Genomic DNA, 20,393 nt, shown 5'->3' with positions numbered 1-20,393 from the left:
GAACTCGGTGCCACTGGATGGCACAGCTCCAAACGGCCCCTTCTGTGCCGTGGTTTTGCCTAAATAATGCATTTATTAAAATAAAGAAGACGCTACGTAATATACTTGAGGTCCTATGCGCTCCTGCCTAGGCTCAAACTGGGGAAGTGTCACATGGACTCTGAGCTGTGCCGGGGTCCCGGGGACCACCCCTCCAGCTCACAGCCGGTGCCCCATGCACCACTGAGGTGCAGCAAACACCTTGATAGGCAGGGGCTTTCATGTGCATAGGCGCGAGGCTAGAGACGAGATGTTAACCAGGCCTTTCTCTCTCCCCACAGGGCAATCAGGACGCCACGGCTCCCCCCGAAGCGATGGCTCAGCCCTACCCCCCAGCCCAGTACCCCCCTCCGCCACAGAACGGCATCCCCACCGAGTACGCCCCACCTCCACCGCACCCCGCCCAGGACTACCCTGGCCAGACGCCGGTGCCTCCTGAGCACAGCATGACCTTGTACACGCCAGCACAGAGCCACGCTGAGCCGCCGGGCATTGACGCCGGCACGCAGTCCATAGCCGGGACACAAACTGTGCCGGTAAGGCTGCCCCTGGGGCCCTGGCCAGCCCAGACTGCCCAGGGGGCTGGTTTGGCCATCAGGGGAGCTGGGCGGGGTCTTGGGACCTCCCTGGGGGTGTAAGGCAGGTCCACAGCAATCCTCTCCTGAAAAGGTGCTCCGGGGCCCTGCCGTCCTCACCTCCCCATTCAGACAAGGGTGCTGGGAGGAGGGAACTGGGGAGAGACATAGGGAGGAGGTCAGTGGCCTCCTGCAGGCTCCCACCACCTGCTGCCCCCTCCCTGCACTTCAGGTTTTGTGGAAAATGAAGGTTGTCCCCTCAATCCTGGGGGCGGGGTGCAGGCGCTGGCAAAGAGGAGCAACAGCACCCCGACACTGGGGGTAATGGCACAGAGGACCAGCGCTCCAAGCTAGTTGGGGGTGGGGAGCTCACAGGAGGATCAGTGCCCCTGATCTGATGGAAGGTTTGACAGAGAGGCTGGTCCCCCAATCTGGTGGGGGGGGGCTGGCAGAGAAGAGTGGCACCCCTGGTCTGGTGTGGCAGGCTGACAGGAGAGCTTATCTCTCTGATGTGCTTAGGCGTCTAGCACAGAGGACCAGCGCTCCAATCTAGTAGGGGGTGGCTGGCAGGAAGACTGCTGTGAGGGGCTGGCAGGGAGGAGTGGGGGGGCGCGGGAGGAGGCCAGTGTCCGGTTGCAGGCGTTCCTATCATCCCCAATCACTTGTAATCTACCTGCTTGGCCGCTCTCCAATCAGATCACTTCAATTATGTGGTTGTCATGCAGCTCTAAGAAAGTGCTGAGCCCAGATTCTCAGACCTCCCGAGAGCCAGGGAGCTCACGATGGGTGGGGCGAGTGCCCGCCTGGGAAAACACCCCACCCCCATAGGACCCACTGCCCCCTGCCCGGGGCAAGCCTCAGACCCTGAACTCCAGCCTGCACTATCCAGGGTCCTCCCCACCTGCACGCCACACATGCCTGCCCACCCCCACTCTGGAACTTTGCTAGCCCACCCCCACCTCCACCACTGGCTGTGTCCCAGCAGCTGACTCCATGGGTTGGCGGGGGCCAAGCATCAGGCCACCTCCATCCACACTGCCCAGGAGTGACACCGCAATGTCACTCCGATGGCTGCCCTCACGGTGCCCCTTTCCCTGTACCAGCCTGGTTCCCAGGACCAAGTGGGGCCCCCAATAGCACCCTCTCCCCTGCCCAGTATGAACCTGCTGAACCCTCCAGTAATGCCCAGCCAGAGCCCTCCTCACCCAGGCGTCTCCATGCCCTCAGCTTCCTGTGCCCGTGGACCCCTGAGCCCCATGGCCAAGGCCCACAGGGTCCTAGGGGGAAATTGAGTCACATGACCCAGCCAACAGGGTTTCCGATTCTGACCATCGAAACCAGCACAGGCAGGGCTGGGACGAGAAGGCCGTGCCCAGAGCTAGTGTGGGTTCACCACAGACAGGCCCAGTCAGCGGCAGCCCCTTCCTCTCTCCCATGGACCACATGCTCAGCGGGCTTGGGTCAAGTCTCTGGTCACTTCCTTGTGGACAGGAGAAAGGTCTCTCACGGAACCACAGGGATGCTTTCAGGAGGAAGGCAGGAAAGGCCGGTGACCAGACTGACAGGTGACACCAAGTGGGGACAGAGCCCCAGAAGCAAGCCTGGAGGCCTTCTCGACCCTGGGCCCTTACTGCCATCCGCACCCGGGCACACAGTAGCTGTGTCCATCGGCCAGGTGCTGAGCAGGCACTGGGTGCAGAAGAGATGGGTGGCCCTGCCCTCTGGTGGCCACCAGTCCCCACAACAGGAACAGAGGGAGAGGAGCCCTGGGCTGGCCCCAGGGCCTCAAGGCAGCTGGAGCCTGGGAGGGGCTCCGGGAACCACAGCACTGACAAGCTCAGCACATGCTGAGGCCAGAGGGGCAGGACGTCCCACCGGGTGGAGACAGTGTCACCACGCACAGCTCAGGCCAGCGGCCACGTGGCTCCAAAGAAGGGGCCTGACCAGCCAAGGTCTGGGGCCATGCAGACCTAATGGGGCAGCAGGGCTTGCCCCTCCTCCCTCCTGGGATGCAGCCGCAGACAGCAGGTCCTGAACCCCCAGGGGAACTCAGGAGCCCGCAGCCCAGCCTGGAGCCTGTGTTTGAGCTGAAGCAGGCCATCAGGGCTCCCGGCCCACAGGGTATCCCTTGTTCCCCCAGTAAAGATCCTCAACCCCTGGGGTCTCCTGGTATTGGACTGGGTACAGGGCACGGAATATGTGGCTCAGAACCAGCATCCAGCCTACCACCTCCTGGCAGCTCCACACATACCTGGGGATTGTGTGCTGAGATGCCCGTTTGTGCCCGCTGGGAGGCCCTCCACCAGAGCACTTACTGCAGACTTGGGTCCTGGGCACTGCTCTGGGATGAGGGGGTCCGCTCAGCCATCTGTCATCATAAGTCTTGGGATATCTAGGGGCCCTCTCTTCTGAGAAACCACCTCCTATCTGAGGGCCACTCTGCCCCTGCTCACGCCCCAGCCTCCCAGTGCCCACTGCACCGTCCAGCTCCACCCGGAGCCCCATCTGCTGGCCCCGGCCTCACTCTCAGCAAAGGGGAGAGTGGCCACGCTGGAGGAGGTGAGAATGAGGACTCCCACAAGGGCCTGCTTGGGGATCCAGCTAGGGGAATGTCCTCCAACTGCAGGCAGCAGCCACCATCCGTGTGGCCAGGACTGGGGTCCACGCAGGGGCCAACTAGGGACTGCTCACCACTCTACCAGGGAAGAAAGGAGGTAGGGCTGCCCCAGTACCCCCCCCCTGCATTTCCCAGGAACCATTCCCAGTGGAAGAGAGGGGTCACTGGGATTGAGACCTCCCAAGGCAGGCTGGGTGCCCCTGGGGTGGGGGGGAGTCACTGTGGTCTTTGGGGCACCTGGTGAAGGAGGTGAGCGGCTGGGCAGCAGTCTCAGAGCTGTATCCTCTTGTGGCACAAGGGGCAGCACTGCCCCTCTCTGGCCCACCTGGATCCAGAGCAACCCCACCACAAGGGTCCAGGGAAGCTCTCTCTCAGCCTAGGCCGTGGGGCTCCAGGCACATCAGGGTGGGGAGGAGACAAATGCTCTGACAGCCTCTGTCGGGGCCCCGCCCTGAGTCCCCAAGTCATATCTGGGCCCAGAGCCACCAAGACTACTAAGGACAGGGGCAGAAGGGGCGGGGCAGTTGGGAGGCAAAACTGCTGCTTTTTAAGGGGGTGGGGCTGAACTGCTGTAATAAAGGGTGAGACAGATTCTGACCCCCCTCAGGTGGCGAGCGTGGCAGCCTGGGATTCTGTGCACACCCTACAGCTTCACAGCCCTTGAAGCCCGTTATCTGTCTCTGTCCAGAGCTGAGGGATTGCGGAGTGGGACAGGAAGGCTCTTGTTTGCCTATGCCTGTGCCAACCCCCAAACCAAGCCATACTCATTACCATCAAGTCACTTCTGACTCACAGAGACTCAGAAGGACAAGGTAGAGCTGTCAGTCTCCACCCAAGTAGACAGTCTCATCTTCGTCCTGCAGAGAGGCTGGTGGTTCCAAACTGCTGACTTTGCAGCTAGCAGCCTGGTACTTAACCCACTGTGGCACCAAGGATCCTCATCACCATCCCAGTCACCCCATTTCTCCTCCATTAGGGGTAGGATGTGCGGTGCATGTCCTAAAGAGGGAGTCTGACCTGGGAGGCACACGGAAAGACAGGCCGAGGTCCAGCAGAAGCCCCAAACACCCCAACATCATCACCGATGGCCCTGTGTCCCCCAAATACCGCACTGAGCTCCAGCCTAGCCTGACCCCATGCTCCGCTTCCTGTTGGGTGAAGCGCCTGCCCCTCTCTCCTGACCATCTAGCTAGGCTGACCACTGCCCTCTGCTGGTGTAGGGTCAGCATTGCATGCCCTGTCCAGCCTGGATTCCCACATCAGGGCTGAGCCAAGAGCTCAGAGGCTGCCCCACATTGTGGAAACCTGCCGCTCAAGACCTCTTCCAGGTGCTGAGCATTCAAAGCCAGGGACGTCTGTCATTTTGAGGACTAAGGTGAGCCTGACCTGAGCCGTGGCAGGCTCAGGCGCCTCACGTGCTTGTGGCAGTCGGGCATGGACTAAGGATGGTGGAGGAAGACTTGGTGCACTTGAACCGTGCTGCTGGACCAGAACGTGGGAAGAACCAACAGCTCTGTCTTGAGGAAGTACGGTCCTGACGCTCCTTAGGGGCAGGGATGGCAGGATCTTGTCTCACACACACTTTGGGCATACTCGCGGGAGAGGCCGTCCCTGGAGAAGGACGTGGTGTTTGGTAAAGTGCAATGGGCAGCAACAGAAAGGCCCTCGTCCCGATGGATGGACACAGCGGCGGCGGCGGCAATGGACTGGAACCTAAGAACACATGGGAGGACGGTACAGGACCTGGCAAGTTTTCTTCTGTGTCCACAGTGTCGCTGAGGCTGCACTGGCCTGATGGCGTCTAAGGACAAGTTTGTGCCCAGATCTGCCCCCACCCCCGGGGCACAGTGTGTGGGGGCACACTCCACCTGGCTCCACAGCTACACAGATTCCTCCCAGGAAGACGGCCCAAGGTTACAGGCTAGACCTGTGGCCACATCAGCTGCTACAAGGCTCTGTGTGGACCCTTGATGGATGGGTGCTGGGGGTCCTGGAAAATGGGCGCATCTTCTACAAGACTGGCCCCATGCTAGCGGGGAGAGCCCCTGCCACATCCTGGAAGGAGCTCTGGGTGAGGACGCAGGCCGCTCAGAGCTCAGGGTCTGCTCCCCAGCTGCTCCCAATACAGGACTGGGCCTGGGCCCCATCAAAGCCGCCTCTGTAATCCCCAGGAGCAGCCCCCAGCCGGACAAAACTGGGCCCCTGCACTGCCTAAGACCCAGCCTGGCACCCCCTCCAGGACACTGGATCCACCCACAGCCCACACCCCTGCCAGCAGGGAGGGTGCAGAATGCCCCACTGTTCAGCGCTGGGCCAGCCGCTGAGACTAGCGTCACAGTGCATCCCAGCCCAGAGGAATGGGGTCCCTGCTCAAATCTCCCTGCAGCTCCGGGATCAGCCTGCCCCAGGCCTGCATGCGGCTGGCACACGCTCCGTCTGCCACCACACTGCTGGGTCATGCGCACTCTGCTTGGTGAACAGGCGTGTGTTCAGGATGTGCGCCTTCCAGCTATGCCGCCAGCTTGCTCAGGGTGGTTTTCCTGAGCCCCGCGGGGTCCTGGCTCTGAGGAGTCAGCATGCAGGCCAGAGCACAGCGCGGCTTGGAGGACTGTTAGTCGGGCTGACTAGAGAAACAAATCCAGGGACACTCATAGACGTGGAAGAGAGCTTTGTATCAAGAGCACTTGCATATTAAGTAAACAGCCCAGCCCAGATCAGGTCCATAAGTCCCATAGTAGCCTAATGTCCAATACAGTCTATAAATTCCTCTTCAGACTCACGCAACACTTGCATTGATGCCAAATGCAGGAAGATCACAGGCCAGTGGGTGGGAAGTCTTGTGGATCCAGTGGCGGTGGAAGCATCTCAGTGCTGGTATGGGCCTCCACGTGCCTTGTCAGCAGGAAGACGCAGCAGAGAGAATGTGTCTGCCCTCCAGTGAGCTATTTATCTCCATGGCACCTCCAAATGAGGTCATCAAGCAGCGACCTGATTGACAGGCTAGACTCCACCCCTTCACTCATAATAGTCCCACGTTGACACCAGATTATGTAACTACCACAAGGACTCGAAGGCCTGCCCAGGAGGGGCACCTGCAGGCAGCAGGAGGGAGTGGAGCCCCAGGTGGCCTTCCAGGGCAGGGTCTGAAACCTTGCTCCCTATTCTGCCCCTCCTCCGCCTGGACAGGGGACTGTGGACACTGGAGGATCACCAAGCCCTGTTTCTGAGAATTCCTCCTCCTCATCTAGGAGTTGGGCTGAGTCGGGGTGGGGGCGTGCCCAGGGGCCTGGGGAGAACTGGCCTTCCCCCTCCCTGGCAGGGGCTAGGCAGGGCCTGGCCAGGCTAGTCCCCTGGGCGCTTACGGCTGGTCCCCTCCTGCAGCAGACGGATGAAGCGGCGCAGACTGACAGCCCGACGCTGCACCCCTCCGACCCCTCTGAGAAGCAGCAGCCCAAACGACTCCACGTCTCCAACATCCCCTTCCGGTTCAGGGACCCCGACCTGCGGCAAATGTTCGGGGTGAGTGTGAGCCAGCCACAGGCATCCTGCCCCCACTGGGTGTAGGCAGGTGGAGCCCTGTCCTCCTGAGGCAGGCTGGCCTGGATGGTGGGGTGGGTAGGAAGGTGGGTTCTGCTCAGCCACCCCAGAGCGTTGTAACCAAGTGGGGTCACTGCCCTTCTAGTCCCCCAGGTTTCCCATTGGCCCTCTTGGGGAGCCCACCAGCCTCATGAATCCCAGTAGGGCTATGGTACTGCCAAGCAGCCCACCCTTTCCCCCAACTTCCAGGGCAGGCACTCAGCCATCCCCTGGGCTCCTCTGGTTCCAGGACCAGGCAGCCAGCACCAATCACACAGGGATGAGCACCCATGGGTGGGCGGATGGGGCACCTACCTTCCGAGGACCCTCTCTGCTGGCTGCACTGTGATTGCGGCCCTGACTTAATCCCAAGTGCTGTCCCTGTGGGAGCAATTATGGGGGAGCAGGTGGCAGCCAAGGGCTTCACCAGGCACTGGGCTCCAAGCTCAAGCACAGGCTCCTGAGCCTTGCCCAGACGTGCCCACTTCTGGAACCATCCCTGGATTTGGGGTCTAACAGAACACTCAGAGTCCCCAGAAGTGAAGGCAGGAGGCTTCAGGGAGGTCCAGCCATCTGGTCTTGGCCCTATGAGAGTCCAGGCCTACAGTCAGGGTAGGGGCTGCCACAGGGATGGGGTGCAGCTCACTTGGGGTGCCGCAGGTAGAAGAGGAGACCCTGGCAATGGGGTGCACCGGCCAGGCACTCACTGGCAGACCAAGTCTGTACAGGTCCTAGCTACCTGCCCCCACATAGCCCAGCCTCAGTCTGCCCGAGGAGGTGGGGGCCAGGACTCCGGGCATAGAGTCTCCTTGTGGGCCCTCCCTGCCTTCCCCTCCCCATCATTCCCTCCCTCCATCACCCACTTCCCCAATCCTAAAGCCCCCCCTTTGCCAGCCTGAGACCCTCAGGCAACTCCCACACCACCTCCAGCCCTCTCTTCCAGGGCCCTCCATCCTGGGAAGCGCCCCCTCCGGGAGGCCCTACCCTAGGTGGCTAGCCTTTCATTGAGTGGGAGAGTGAGTGGCAGGCCTGCATCAAAGTCGGGGGTGGGAATTAACAGGTGGAAGGCCCACAATACCTAACACCGCCCCCATGCTTTATCAGGAGCCCCCTCTCCTACCTGGACTGAGACCACAGAGAGTGGAGGGGGAATAGTTCCAGCTCGGTGAGACCCATCTTCCTGAGAGTGGGGCAAGAGGGGTACCCCTGGGAGGGCACTGGGGGGTGCAGGCTGACGTTTCCCCTCCCCCACCCCCATCCTTTCTTTCTCCACAGCAATTCGGAAAGATCCTAGATGTGGAGATCATCTTCAACGAGCGAGGCTCCAAGGTGGGTACGCAAGAGGCCGTCCCCAGACCCGCCCCTCCCCATGTCGCCAGCTGCCAGTCACCCCACCCGCTCACTGTGAAATGTGTGTCTCTTTCCTGAGCGTCTCTCAGGACCCCTGCCAACATGGGTGCTTGTACCCCCATTGACTGTGTCACCCAGGGATGCCTGGCGATGTGGGTGCTCGTCCCCCCTTGCCCCATTGACTGTGTCACCTAGGGATGTCTGGCGATGTGGGTGCTTGTGCCCCCTGCCCCCTGCCCCCTGTCCCCATTGTGTCACCCAGGGATGCCTGGCGATGTGGGTGCTCGTCCCCCCTTGCCCCATTGACTGTGTCACCTAGGGATGTCTGGCGATGTGGGTGCTTGTGCCCCCTGCCCCCTGTCCCCATTGTGTCACCCAGGGATGCCTGGCGATGTGGGTGCTCGTCTCCCCTTGCCCCATTGACTATGTCACCTAGGGATGCCTGGCGATGTGGGTGCTTGTGTCCCCCTGCACCCTGTCCCCATTGACTGTGTCACCCAGGGATGCCTGGCGATGTGGATGCTTCTGCCCCCTGCCCCCAGCTATCTGCGGTCCTATTGCCTTGCTGCTCTCTGCTGACCGCCAGATGACCTGGGTCCCCACCCTCTCGCCCACCGCTCAGCCTGGGGAACTGGCCCTGGGCTCTGCCAGAAATCCTGGGAGTAGGGAACTGGAGGGTGCCTGGCCACACAATCCCAGCTGCCCCCGGCTGTGGGAATGACAGCCTGGTAGACTTTCCCCTGGGGGTCGGGGATACCACCCAGATGCACCCCAAAGGCTTGGTGAAGTGTCAGGGCTGCTGTGGCTTTCTCTGTCCCCTAGAAGGGACAGCAGTCGGCTCTCCCACCCTGCCTCAGCACCAAGACAGGTCCCAGAGTCCTCAGCCCACCTGACTCACCCCTCTGCCTCTCCCCTGTCCTCTCCATGCCTCCATCTCTGTCCTCCCTCATCTGCTATCCTCCCATCTGCTGTCCTCTCTCATCTGCTGTCCTCCCTCATCTCCTGTCCTCTCCCATCTGCTGTCCTCCCATCTGCTGTCCTCCCATCTGCTGTCCTCCCCCATCTGCTGTCCTCCCTCATCTATTGTCCTTTTCTCCTGTGCACAGGGCTTTGGGTTTGTCACTTTTGAGACCAGTTCAGATGCTGACCGAGCACGGGAGAAGTTGAATGGCACCATTGTCGAGGGACGGAAAATTGAGGTGCTCAGATAAGTGTACCCCTAACACCACCTTACCCCCACAGAGCCAGGCCAGTGTTCCTGGGAAGGAGGGGCTGAGGGGCTCCACCCTGGCCCTCAGGGCCCCTCGTGTTGAAATGAGGTGTCAGACTGACCTGAGGGGTCTCCCTCCAAGCCTGACGATCAGCCCCCACAAAGGGTCAGGAGGGGTCCCTGTCCTGCATACGACCTGCTTCACCAAGCGCTCCCACTCCTGTGACTCCCCTTGTGATAGCCCTGAAATCAAGGACAGGCATTCTGCCAAATGCAGGGCCAGCCTCGCCCCACTGCCCTGCACCTCACACGCGCCCTGTCCCCTCACCCCCACTGCCCACTGTGGTCAGGCCACAGAAGCAGGGGGGGCCAGGACTGGAGCAGTACTCTTCCCCAGAGAATCAGGGGTGTCTGCAGCCCAGCCCACCCCCCCCCCCGATGCCTAGTCCACACAGGGCAGTGGAGGGCTGTCGGAGCAGGGGTCATCAGCTAACACAGAGCCAGCAAGGTGGCCTGGGAGGGTCTTCTGGAACCGAGGGGCTGAGGCACTGTCCTGGGAGACAGTGACAGCAGGATGGGGTGCCGGCCCAGCCCCAGGTGGTCTCCAGGGCCCCAGGAGACATGCTGAAGCTGTAGGGGAGAGGGAGACCCAGGCTTGTCCTGAGGTCCCTTCTGCCCACCCTGTTGTCTATGCAGAGGGGCCCAGGTTTCAGAAGTCTGAAGAGTGGGGCCCCCCCAGACCCTCCCCCTCCCACCATCAGTGATGAGCACTGGCCTCAGGAGCTGGGTGTTCCCCCTAGGAGGGGTGGCCATCTCTCTACCTGGGAGGGGTCAGCCCACCAAGTGCCCCTCCCAGCCTGGGGCTTGGTGCTGGGGGTGGGGAATGACAGGAGGACAAGGGGCTGGACGCAGGGCCCTCAGCCAAGGGTCCTGGTTGGCTGGGCATTGGCCAGCAGCAGGGAATGCCATGGAGGCTCCCTGGAGGGAGGAGGTCAGCCTGGACCTATCTGGAATGTTCCCCTTCCCTGGCGACCACCCAGGAGGGGCCGCAGTGGGACGGGAAGGAGGCTGATGGCACCCCTGCTCTCTCTGTGCAGGTCAACAATGCCACGGCCCGCGTCATGACCAACAAGAAGACAGTGAATCCCTATACCAACGGTAGGAATCCAGGCGACGCTGGGCTGCAGCCACCACAGGGGCGCCCAGATGGCTTTGGCCCCGTGGCTCTGAGCAACATCCTTGGTCATGCCCTACTCTCCTCGGGCTCACGGGGATCCATGTGGGGCTGGCCAGCCACCCTGGCTGATGGTGGGAGGTGGTACTACCAGGAGTCTGCTGGGGGCCCTTGTGGGGTCCTCCTGCGCTCTGAAACTCGGGTCCTTCCCCTGTGGACGGCAGCCATGGTGCGTGTACTGCAGGGCTTCGGAGAGTTCCGGGCCAGGGTCTGTGACAGCGAATGACTTGGGCAGTGACCAAAGGGACAGCTCCCCGTGGCTGCGAAAACACGGAAGAGCTTCTGATAGGGCCCTGGGGGTTGCAGACGGCCGGCATGCTGGGCTTCTGCCTAAGAGGCGGATGCTCGAGCCCACCTGAGGCACCTGCGAAGAAAGGCCTGGCAGTCTACGTGGGGACCCTGAGTCCGAGAGCCCACAGAGCACCGCCCTACTCTGACCCACAGGGCATGCGAGTCAGAGCCGGTGTAATGGCGGCTGGTTCCCTCGCTGGCTTGGAGCTCGGTGGACACTGGAGGCTGAGTGCGCCCATGTGGGGTGTCTGTCTATGGCTATTCTATGGGGAGCCCAAGGCCGTGGGGGCTGGCTCCAGACAGGAGGGAGGGACCCACCTGAGGGGGCATTCAACCGCTGGAGCCAACAGCTTGCCCTCCACCCGAGGGCCACTCCCCCACCCCTAGCTTCCTGGAAATGGAGGAGGGGACAGAGGCACCCATCGGCAACCAGACCCCCCTGCACCGGCTGGAGAGGCCGCCACTTGGTACCACATGAGGCTCAGGGCAAGGGAAGGCCTCCCCAACCTTGGCAGTCAGACCATGGCCGCCAGCGTCTCTGCTGACTCAGGCCTGGCAGGTGACAGTGCTGCGGATGCAGGTCCTGGCTCTGGGGGCTGGCCCAGCCCAGTGTATGAGCTCCAGTGATCATTGTGGCCTAGAGTCTTTGCCTGAGCTCTCCCCGCCACTTCAGAGTCACCAGGCAGGAGGCAGAGTGGGCCAGGTGGAGAGGAGAAGGGACCATGCAGGCGGGCCTCAGCCCTCCTCTGGTGTCTGTGGTCACAGGCTATCCCCAGTTCCAAGAAGATCCATTCCCAAGTCTGTTGTGACACAGGGCGCACAGCTCAGTGGGAACAGGTACCTGTGGGTTCTAGGTAAAATCAGTCACCTGTTTGACTTAGCAGATTGTCTGTACTTTCCCTCTCTGCATGTATGACACTGCCGGGTAAGTGTCCCAACTGCTGACCTCAGGGTCAGTGGTTCAAACCCAGACACCGCTCCTTGGAAAAAAGATGAGACGGCTCTTGTGAAGACTTACCATCTCTGAAACCTTGCGTCTTCATCAACTCAGCGAGAGTTGAGTTTGCATATAAAACACTTAGGTAACCCTTCCAGATAGGCCACAGTGGTTTTGACCTCATCATAACATTGCAGGGATAATAAAATGACTAAACAGGGCCCCGTACTGAAGAGAGGGCCTGTGTAGGTGTACAGATGGGCAGTGCCAGGGACCGCCAAACGAACAAGCAACTCTGTCTCTGAAGAAGTCCAGCCAGAGCGCTCCTTAGAGGCGAGGATGGCAAGACCGTCTCACGGACTTCGGACGTGTGGTCAGGAGAGACCAGGCCCTGGCAGAGTCCAGGGGCAGAGACAAAGGAGCCCATCAAGGACATGGATCTGGCGCGGTGGCTGCACCACGGACAAAAAAAAATAACCATGAAGAGGATGTCACACAACCCGGAAGTCCGCCTTGAGTCGGAACCGACTCGGAAGCACCTAACCACAACCAGACAGTTGCTGACACTGTGCCGATAGCAAAGGGAAAAGAGGAAACGCCACGCAAACAGGTTCCCGCCTGCTCCTGTCCTGGTGATGCCTGGCATAGCAGAAGGGCATGTGTGAGCTAGCATGATGATAGCGTTCATGCCGGGTGGTGCAGCTGCTGCTGGAGACCGTGGGCCTGGTGCTCCAGAAGCTGGCCTGGTGCCGGAGACGGTGGGCCAGATGCTGGAGAGGCAGGCTTTGGTTCTCTTACTGGAGAGAGGAGGGGGGGTGTTTTTATCGGTCCTGAAGTGGGCGCCAAGAACCTTTCTGTTTAACCTAAGTGACCCGGCGGCACCTGAGGCCCCAGGGAAATCCATGGTGTCCTTTGGTGACCCTCTCTGTAGCTTGCTCCCCTGCCCCTGCCCCCCTGTCCCCGTCTCCCCCTGCTTGGGTGAGACGGAAGACTTCAGCTCCTCATTAATCAAAACCTCTGTCCGCTCTGGAGTTTGTCGGCCGGTCTTCCTCCTCACGTGCCTGAGGCTGCTGCCTTCCGGCAGGGGATAGCAGTGTTCTCGCTGACCTCTGAGCGCTGTTGTTACCAGGCAACCACTGCCTGCCTGGCCTGGAGTGGATGCTGTGGCAAAGAGGAACGGTTACGCCCAGGCAGAGTTCTTGTGGTGAAGAAGCAATGCTACTTGCAATGGCTTTTCTACCCAGGTCTCTGTACATCCCACCAAAAGATAGGACGGGGGCAGGAGGGGGTGCTAGTCTGGGTTGACTAGAGACACAAATCCAGAGCCACTCGTGGGTGTAAGAGAGAGGTGGTTTTTTTCTAATCAAAGAGTAATTGAACGTTACGAAAATATTCTAGCCCAGTCTAGATCAAGTTCATAAGTCCGATATGTCTGATACCAATCTACAAATTCCTCTTCAGACTCACCCAATACATGCATTGATGCCAAGTGCCGGAAGGTCACAGGGAAAGGCTTGTGGATCCAGTGGTGGTGGAAGCATCTCAGCACTGGCATGGGTCTCCACGTGGCTCCTTCAGCTCCAGGGCCCTAGTGTAGCTCCATGTGTCTTGTCACTGGGAATGTCTCGCAGGAAATGTCTGTCTGTCCCACTATTTTTCTCCTTAATATGAGGTCATCAAGCTGTGACCTGATTGACGGCTAAACGCCACCCCTTCACCCTTAATGGTCTCAAGCTTAAGTTGGCAACAGATTATATAACTACCACGGGGGTATGCAAATAAGGGGTGCCCCACCCATCAAGGGGGCTTGTGGGAGTCAGGAGGGGGCCTCTCAGAAGCTGGGAGAGAGACCTGCAGGATCATCAAGGAGGAAGACTCATGAGGAGAGCAGGTGTGCAGTCCCTTTCTGAAGGCAGAGGCACCAGAAGCTGCAGCAAGGAGACCATGAGACTGAGGCGGAGCAGCCGGTGGACTTCCTGGCCCACCAAACATAGCCCACCAAACACAGCAGAGCTCAGTGTGAGTACTGGGACCAGTGAGACGTGGCTGCCTACAGGAGAGGTGCTGCTTCTGGCTTGTGGTCACCTGCTCACCCAGAAGCCAAACCCACCGCCATTGCATCGATGCCGACTCAGAGTGACCCAACAGGACAAGGTAGAACTGCCACCGGGGGTGTCCGTGACTGTGGCTTTGCGGGAATAGAAAGCCTCATCTTTCTCCTACGGAGTGGCTGGTGGATTCGAACTGTTGACCTTGAGGTTAGCAATCCCACAGGTCACCTTCCCTATTCCAGACCCTGACTCATGAGTATTGTGCACGGCCATTGGCACCCAGCCAGCACATGGAGTGTTGTGGGAGAGCACTTGGTGTCTAGACTGGGCAAACAAAAATGGGGCTGGAGGCCTGCCTTAACCCTGCCTGCTGGCCACCCGCCCTGGGCCACTGTGGAATTGGATCATAGCCAGAGGGGTCAGAAGTGACCACAGGCTGTTTTCTCAGTCACACACTGGAAATGAGTGTGAATCTCATAGAAAGGGGACATGTTCTCCTTCCTTGCACTGCCCCAGGAGCCCCGTGCCTCTGAGGTCACCAGCAGTGAGTGCGTTTCTGTGACAGGCCACTGCATTTCACTCGAATGCTGACAGCCAGAGGGCAGGGGCATGCCCAGGGGCAGGATGGCGAGGTTCATTTTATAGACCAAATCCCAGAAGTGTCTCCTGGGAATGGGTCTGTGGCGCCCGGCTCTTAACTACAGCCTGGGAAGGAGACCCCGTTGTAGACTCTCTGGGGCGCACATGCGCAGGGCTCCGGCTGCTCTCGGCAGATGCCACGCTCTTGGATTGCCGCCCCTGGGGCGATGGATGGAGCGTGACTCACCTGCCTTGCTCTTCTCTAGGCTGGAAGTTAAACCCAGTAGTTGGCGCAGTCTACGGGCCTGAATTCTATGCAGGTAAGGGCTTGGAGTCAGTGGCTGAAGCACTCGGCTACAGATGGCGAGGTTGGTGGTTCAGACCCACCAACTGCTCCACGGGAGAACAATGAGGCAGTCAGCTTCTGTAAAGATCGCGTCATTCTAAACCCTGTGGGGAAGATCTACTCTGCCCTATCAGTGGGGGATGTAGGGGAGAGACTGAAGCCAGGCCAGCGGCTAGAGTGAGGTGTGGCCAACTGCAAAGCTGTGGCCTCGTCCACTCAGGTTGAGGGTGTGGCCAACTGGGGCGTGGCTTCGTGGGAGGGCACTCTGTGAGGGCATGGCCATCCAGAGGGGTGGTCAGTGGGAGGGAGCTGTTGTCTGGGGGCAGGCCAACTGGAAAGTTTGGGGCGTGGTCAGGCAGAAGGGAAGCAGTCGGTGGGGGCGTGGTCATCTGGAGGCGTGTTCAGGTGGGAGGGGGCTGCTGGGCAGGGGCCTATCCAAGGAGGAGACTGGCCCACTGGGCTGTGGTACTCATGCCCTCTGTCGCCCACTTACAGTGACCGGATTTCCCTACCCCACCACGGGCACAGCAGTTGCCTACCGGGGCGCGCACCTGCGGGGCCGGGGCCGGGCCGTGTATAACACGTTTCGGGCTGCGCCGCCCCCACCTCCCATCCCAACTTATGGAGCGTGAGTACCTTCAGGGGCCAGAGGGGTGGCTGGGAAGGTGGGGGGTTGGGAGCAACCCCAAAGGCTAGGCAGACTTCCCACAGCTCCCAGATTCCCAGACGACCCAGACCTGCAGCCACTCACCCTATGAGGACCCCCACCTACTCCCACCGTGGCAGAACCCTTAGGCCCCTTGGGAGTATGGTAGAGCAGTCTGTGCTGTGGAAACCACTAGAAAGACATGGCTTGCTACTCGGGTAAAGAGTTTGCTACAGTCTTGGAAACACAGGGGTAATTCTACCCTGTCCTATGGGGTCACTATGAGTCAGCATTGACTCGATGACAGTGAGTTTGGTGGGGTGTTTTAGTGGTAACACCTTGTGCTGCTAACCACGAGGTCAACAGTTTGAAACCACCAGGAGTTCTAGAGAGAAAGAGGAGCCTTCCTACTCCTGTCACAGTCTCACTGAGTCTGACTCGGCTCAGTGGCAGTGAGTGTGTATCGTGGAAGAAAGGAACCCTGGTGGCTTAGTGGGTTACAAGTTGGGCTGCCAACTCCAAGGTTGGTGGTTCAAACCCACCAGCCTCCCCTCAGGCTCAAGATGAGGCTGTCTGCTCTCGTAAAGAGTTTCAGCCTGGGAAGTCCACAGGGACTGCTCTACTCTGACCCTGAGGGTCGCTGTGATGGCTGTTCGATGCGGACACATCCCCCCTGCAGGGGCTTCTCTAAGCCCTGACCACTGACTGGTTCAGGAAAGTCTCAGGGTGCCCCACAACCATGCAGGGCAGGGACAGGCCCCCAGGGTGCAGTGTCCTCCCCCCACCTGGAGGGAAAAGTGGCTGCTGGGTGGGGGTGCACGAGGCTGTCAGGGGGCCTGGGAGGGCTTGGGAGTGTGGGAGAAAGGTGTGACCAGCAAAGGTGTTACTCTGTCGTTGTACCGAACAGGGCACTGGATCGAACGCTTGTTAAAATGCCGGTCCCATGGGCGGGGCTGGCCCCGTGCCCCCTCCCCCAGCAGACGCCAGAGCCCGCCTCTCCAGTGTGCCCACCACTCTCTTGTCCGTTTGCTTCCAGGGTCCTGTATCAGGATGGATTTTATGGTGCTGAGATCTATGTAAGTGGCGGCCAGGGTGGGGCCGTTCTGTCCCTTGTTCTCCCCTGCCGTACCCAACCCCAACCACCCAAATTTGAGGAGGGGTCCTTGGAATCCAGGAAGGGTAAGGCAGTGTCTACTCTGACTCCTGCACCCTTGAGCCCCTCAGCAGAGTCCGGTCTGGGCGACCGTCCCCATCCAAAGGAGCCCTGCTAGCACAGGGTCACACGCTGGCCTATGAACCGCAAGGCCAGCAGTTCAAACCGCCCGGTGATCCGAGAGAGAAAGACAAGGCTTTCCACTGCCGTGAAGAGTTACAATTGGGGAACCCAAGGGGGCCGATCCACTCTGCCCTGGAGGGTCGCTTCGAGTCGGCATCAGCGCCAGGGCTGTGCATGTGGTTGTGTTGGTCCACGGGCAGTGTGCCGAGCTGAAAGGACTGAGGTCCACATCCACCCACAGGCACTCCCAAGAAAGGCCTGGCAGTCTGTGCCTATCATAAGAGCACCATTCTGCCCCACTCACACCCGCAGGGCCACCAGGAGCAGTGACTCCCTGGAGACCAGCGTGCTGGTCTGTTCCTTGCTGCAGCCCCTGAGACCAAGACCCGGCTGCCCCTGAGCGGGGGCATTTCAGCACTGCAGAGACGGGGCTCCTGGCCCCTCCCTGCTTCTCGGGGCAGACGTGCTGTGCCTGCTCCAGGCCCCATCGCCTGGTGGTGCTCAGACCCCATGAGGCCAGTGGCTGAGTGTCCACAGCCCAGCCACCTCTGCCCTCACCCTCCCCTACCGGCTGAACCTCAATGCACGCACTGCTCACTCTCCCCCTTCTCTTCTCTCCCCCTGCAGGGAGGCTACACAGCCTACAGATATGCTCAGCCTGCCGCCACCGCTGCCTACAGCGACAGGTGAGTCTCTGGGCAGGGCCCTGGGCAGGTGGGCAGGCAGGGCAGGGAGGTAGGGGACAGGAGGAAGCCACACCTGCCTCCAGGTGGTGGGTGCAGGATCAGAACCCAGGGAGCAGATGGGTGGGGCTTGGAGTGCCCTCACCCTGTATGTAGTCAGGGGGAGGGAGGGAAGGAAAGGCTGCCCCACCCCTGCTCCGGGACCCCCAGGAGCTCCCCTGGAGCCGGGAGTGTCACCTGCCTCCTGGAAGGCCTGTGGTCCAGCAGGGGTGGGCTTCGGGCACCAGTGAAAACAGCTGGCCCCCGCCCAGCTGTGAGCTGTGAGCAGGCCCAAAGGCAGCCCTTGGGGCAGGCCCCCAGCAGCCTTGTTTGGGGCCATGGGTGGGGCCACTGTGCCAGGTACCCGACAGACACCTCATCTTGTCTGGGGGTGCCCACAGTGCCTGGATTCATCTCTGTCAGGTGTCCAGCCCACCATGCCCCCTAAGGAGCAGATAGATAAACAGGAACTGAGGCACTGAAGGAAGATACACGCATACGCACACACCACACACACACAGCCTCACTCTGGTCCCTACACACACACACACACACACACACACACACAGCCTCACTCTGGTCCCTACACACACACACACACACACATACAGCCTCACTCCGGTCCCTACACACACACACACTCCAGTCCCTACACACATACACACTCCGGTCCACACACACACACAGCCTCACTCTGGTCCCTACACACACACACACACACACACACACACACACACACACACAGCCTCACTCCGGTCCCTACACACACACACCCACAGCCTCACTCTGGTCCCTACACACACACACACACACTCCGGTCCCTACACACACACACACACACAGCCTCACTCTGGTCCCTACACACACACAGCCTCACTCTGGTCCCTACACACACACACACACAGCCTCACTCTGGTCCCTACACACACACACACACACACACAGCCTCACTCCGGTCCCTACACACACACTCCGGTCCCTACATGCACACACACTCCGGTCCCTACACACACACACACACAGAGCCTCACTCAGGTCTCTACACACACACACTCCAGTCCCTACACACACACACAGAGCCTCACTCAGGTCCCTATACACACACACACTCCGTTCCCTACACACACACACACAGAGCCTCACTCAGGTCTCTACACACACACACACACACTCCGGTCCCTACACACACACATACACACACACACACACAGCCTCACTCTGGTCCCTGCCTCTCTTCCTGACTATGCCTTCTCCCAAATGAGCTGCTCCCCGCCCCCGCCCCGCCCAAGCCCTCTGGGCTCCCCTTCTCACCCGTGGAGCCCCCAGGACAGCAGGACCCATGTCCCTGTAAGCTTCCTCACACTCCCCCTCTACAAAGCCAGGAGGGAGGAGGGCAGGGGGCCACACTGGGAGGAGGTGGAGGCCACTGCCCCTCCCTCACCGTGTCTCCCTTGGCTCTCCCAGTTATGGCAGAGTGTACCCCGCCGCTGACCCCTACCACCACACCGTTGGCCCCACAGCCACCTACAGCATTGGAACCATGGTAAGAGGCTGGGGCAGCGGTGGGGAGTGTGTGTGCAGAGCGGCTCTGAGCCCCCAGCCCGGGAGATGGGCCCCTTCACACCCTTGCTGAAACTGGGAGGCAGCCTGGATGGGCCTGCACCCTGAATCTTGAAGTCCTGACCCTGCCCATCCTCATGGCCACTCATCCGGCTGGCCGGTGCTCCAGAGGCAGAGAGAGGCTTTGTGGCTTGTGAGCCACCGCCTGTCTCTCTGCTGTTCTGGTCACCCCCACACATCACCTTCTCCCACCTTGGAGAACCAGGGCACCTGTAATTCCTTAGTCCTCCTGACCGCTCCACTAGGCCAGGTGGGCACTCCCTGGGACAGCATGGCTATAAGGGAAGGGGGCTTGCTGCTGCAGGGGTGCAGGCGTGTGTGTCTGTCTGTCTAGCTGTCAACACATGCAACCTAGCTCATCTTAACCCAAAGCCTCCTCCCAGTGCACACCACCCACTCCAGCCAGGGGGAAGGCATCCCTGCTGGCATGTAGCCAGCTTAGTCTCCAGCATCAGAGACGACACCATGGGTGTGTTTTCTTTGCTTCCTCTTTGGTCCTGTCCCCCAGCAGCTGGTGGTGCTGCTGGCTGCCATAGGGTGCAGGCCTTTTAGGGCCCTGCACCCCACCAACAGGGCAGTCAGCCCTCCCCAGCCTCTGCCCAGCCCACCCCCATCCAGCCACAGCTTTTCATTCACAGCACCCTTCATGTGGCTCCCCTTTCACTGTTTTAAGATGGTTTATCCTGGCCCCCTATACAACTGAGGGAGCCCCTCAGGCTGTGCCTGGTGGGGCAGCTCGGTGGCCCCTGGCTCTTGAGGGGCCCTGTGAGTCAGGAAGCTGGACACTAGCCTGCCTAGGAGTTGCCAGTCCTGAGCCCAGAGCTGCCCCCACAACAGTCCCAGACCACAGCACCAGATCAGAAATAGCCAACCAGTCAAAGTGCCCCTGTAGCTCCACCCCTAGCATCTGAGTCACTTCACACCCTCCCCTCCCCCAGTCACAAGCTGCCGTCCCTGCTCCCCCTAGAGTAGATTCCGACCCATAATGGCCCTGTCTGGGGTTTCTGTAGGGGAGCAGACAGGGCTGGTCTTGCTCCCAACAAGTGTCTGGTGGGTTTGAACTGCCGACCTTGTGGGGAGCAGCCCTGCTCTTGTCCCAAAGGCACCACCAGGGCTCTTGGGGAAAGTTGGGAGCAGACGCGGTTTATCGGTGGTCCGTTTCACCTGAGTCTGCGGTAGGCTTGTGCTGCCGCCGACGGTCACCTGGCCTGTTCAGTCTCCGCTGCTGCAGGCTAGCCTCTGCAGAGAAGGTTGCAACCGCCTCACCCCCTACGCGTGGGGGCCATCCCAAGTAGTGGGCACACTGCCTGCCTCTCACAAATGA

At 60.4% G+C, this 20,393-nt stretch overlaps 1 protein-coding gene across 1 annotated transcript; it reads left to right on the top strand.

Moving 5' to 3' along the window:
• Positions 1-353: 353 nt before the first annotated feature.
• Positions 354-20,393, top strand: RBFOX3 (RNA binding fox-1 homolog 3). Its single transcript, XM_075559706.1, has 11 exons — positions 354-575; positions 6,613-6,750; positions 8,083-8,136; positions 9,264-9,356; positions 10,465-10,525; positions 14,726-14,779; positions 15,301-15,433; positions 16,488-16,527; positions 17,355-17,413; positions 18,914-18,992; positions 20,301-20,393. The coding sequence occupies exons 1-11, from the start codon at positions 354-356 to the stop codon at positions 20,391-20,393; spliced, it is 1,026 nt and encodes a 341-aa protein (XP_075415821.1).

Source organism: Tenrec ecaudatus, chromosome 10 (assembly GCF_050624435.1).
Source record: "Tenrec ecaudatus isolate mTenEca1 chromosome 10, mTenEca1.hap1, whole genome shotgun sequence".
NCBI lineage: Eukaryota > Metazoa > Chordata > Mammalia > Afrosoricida > Tenrecidae > Tenrec > Tenrec ecaudatus.
Note: the sequence above shows the minus strand (reverse complement) of the source record. Positions and strands in the feature narration are given on the sequence as shown.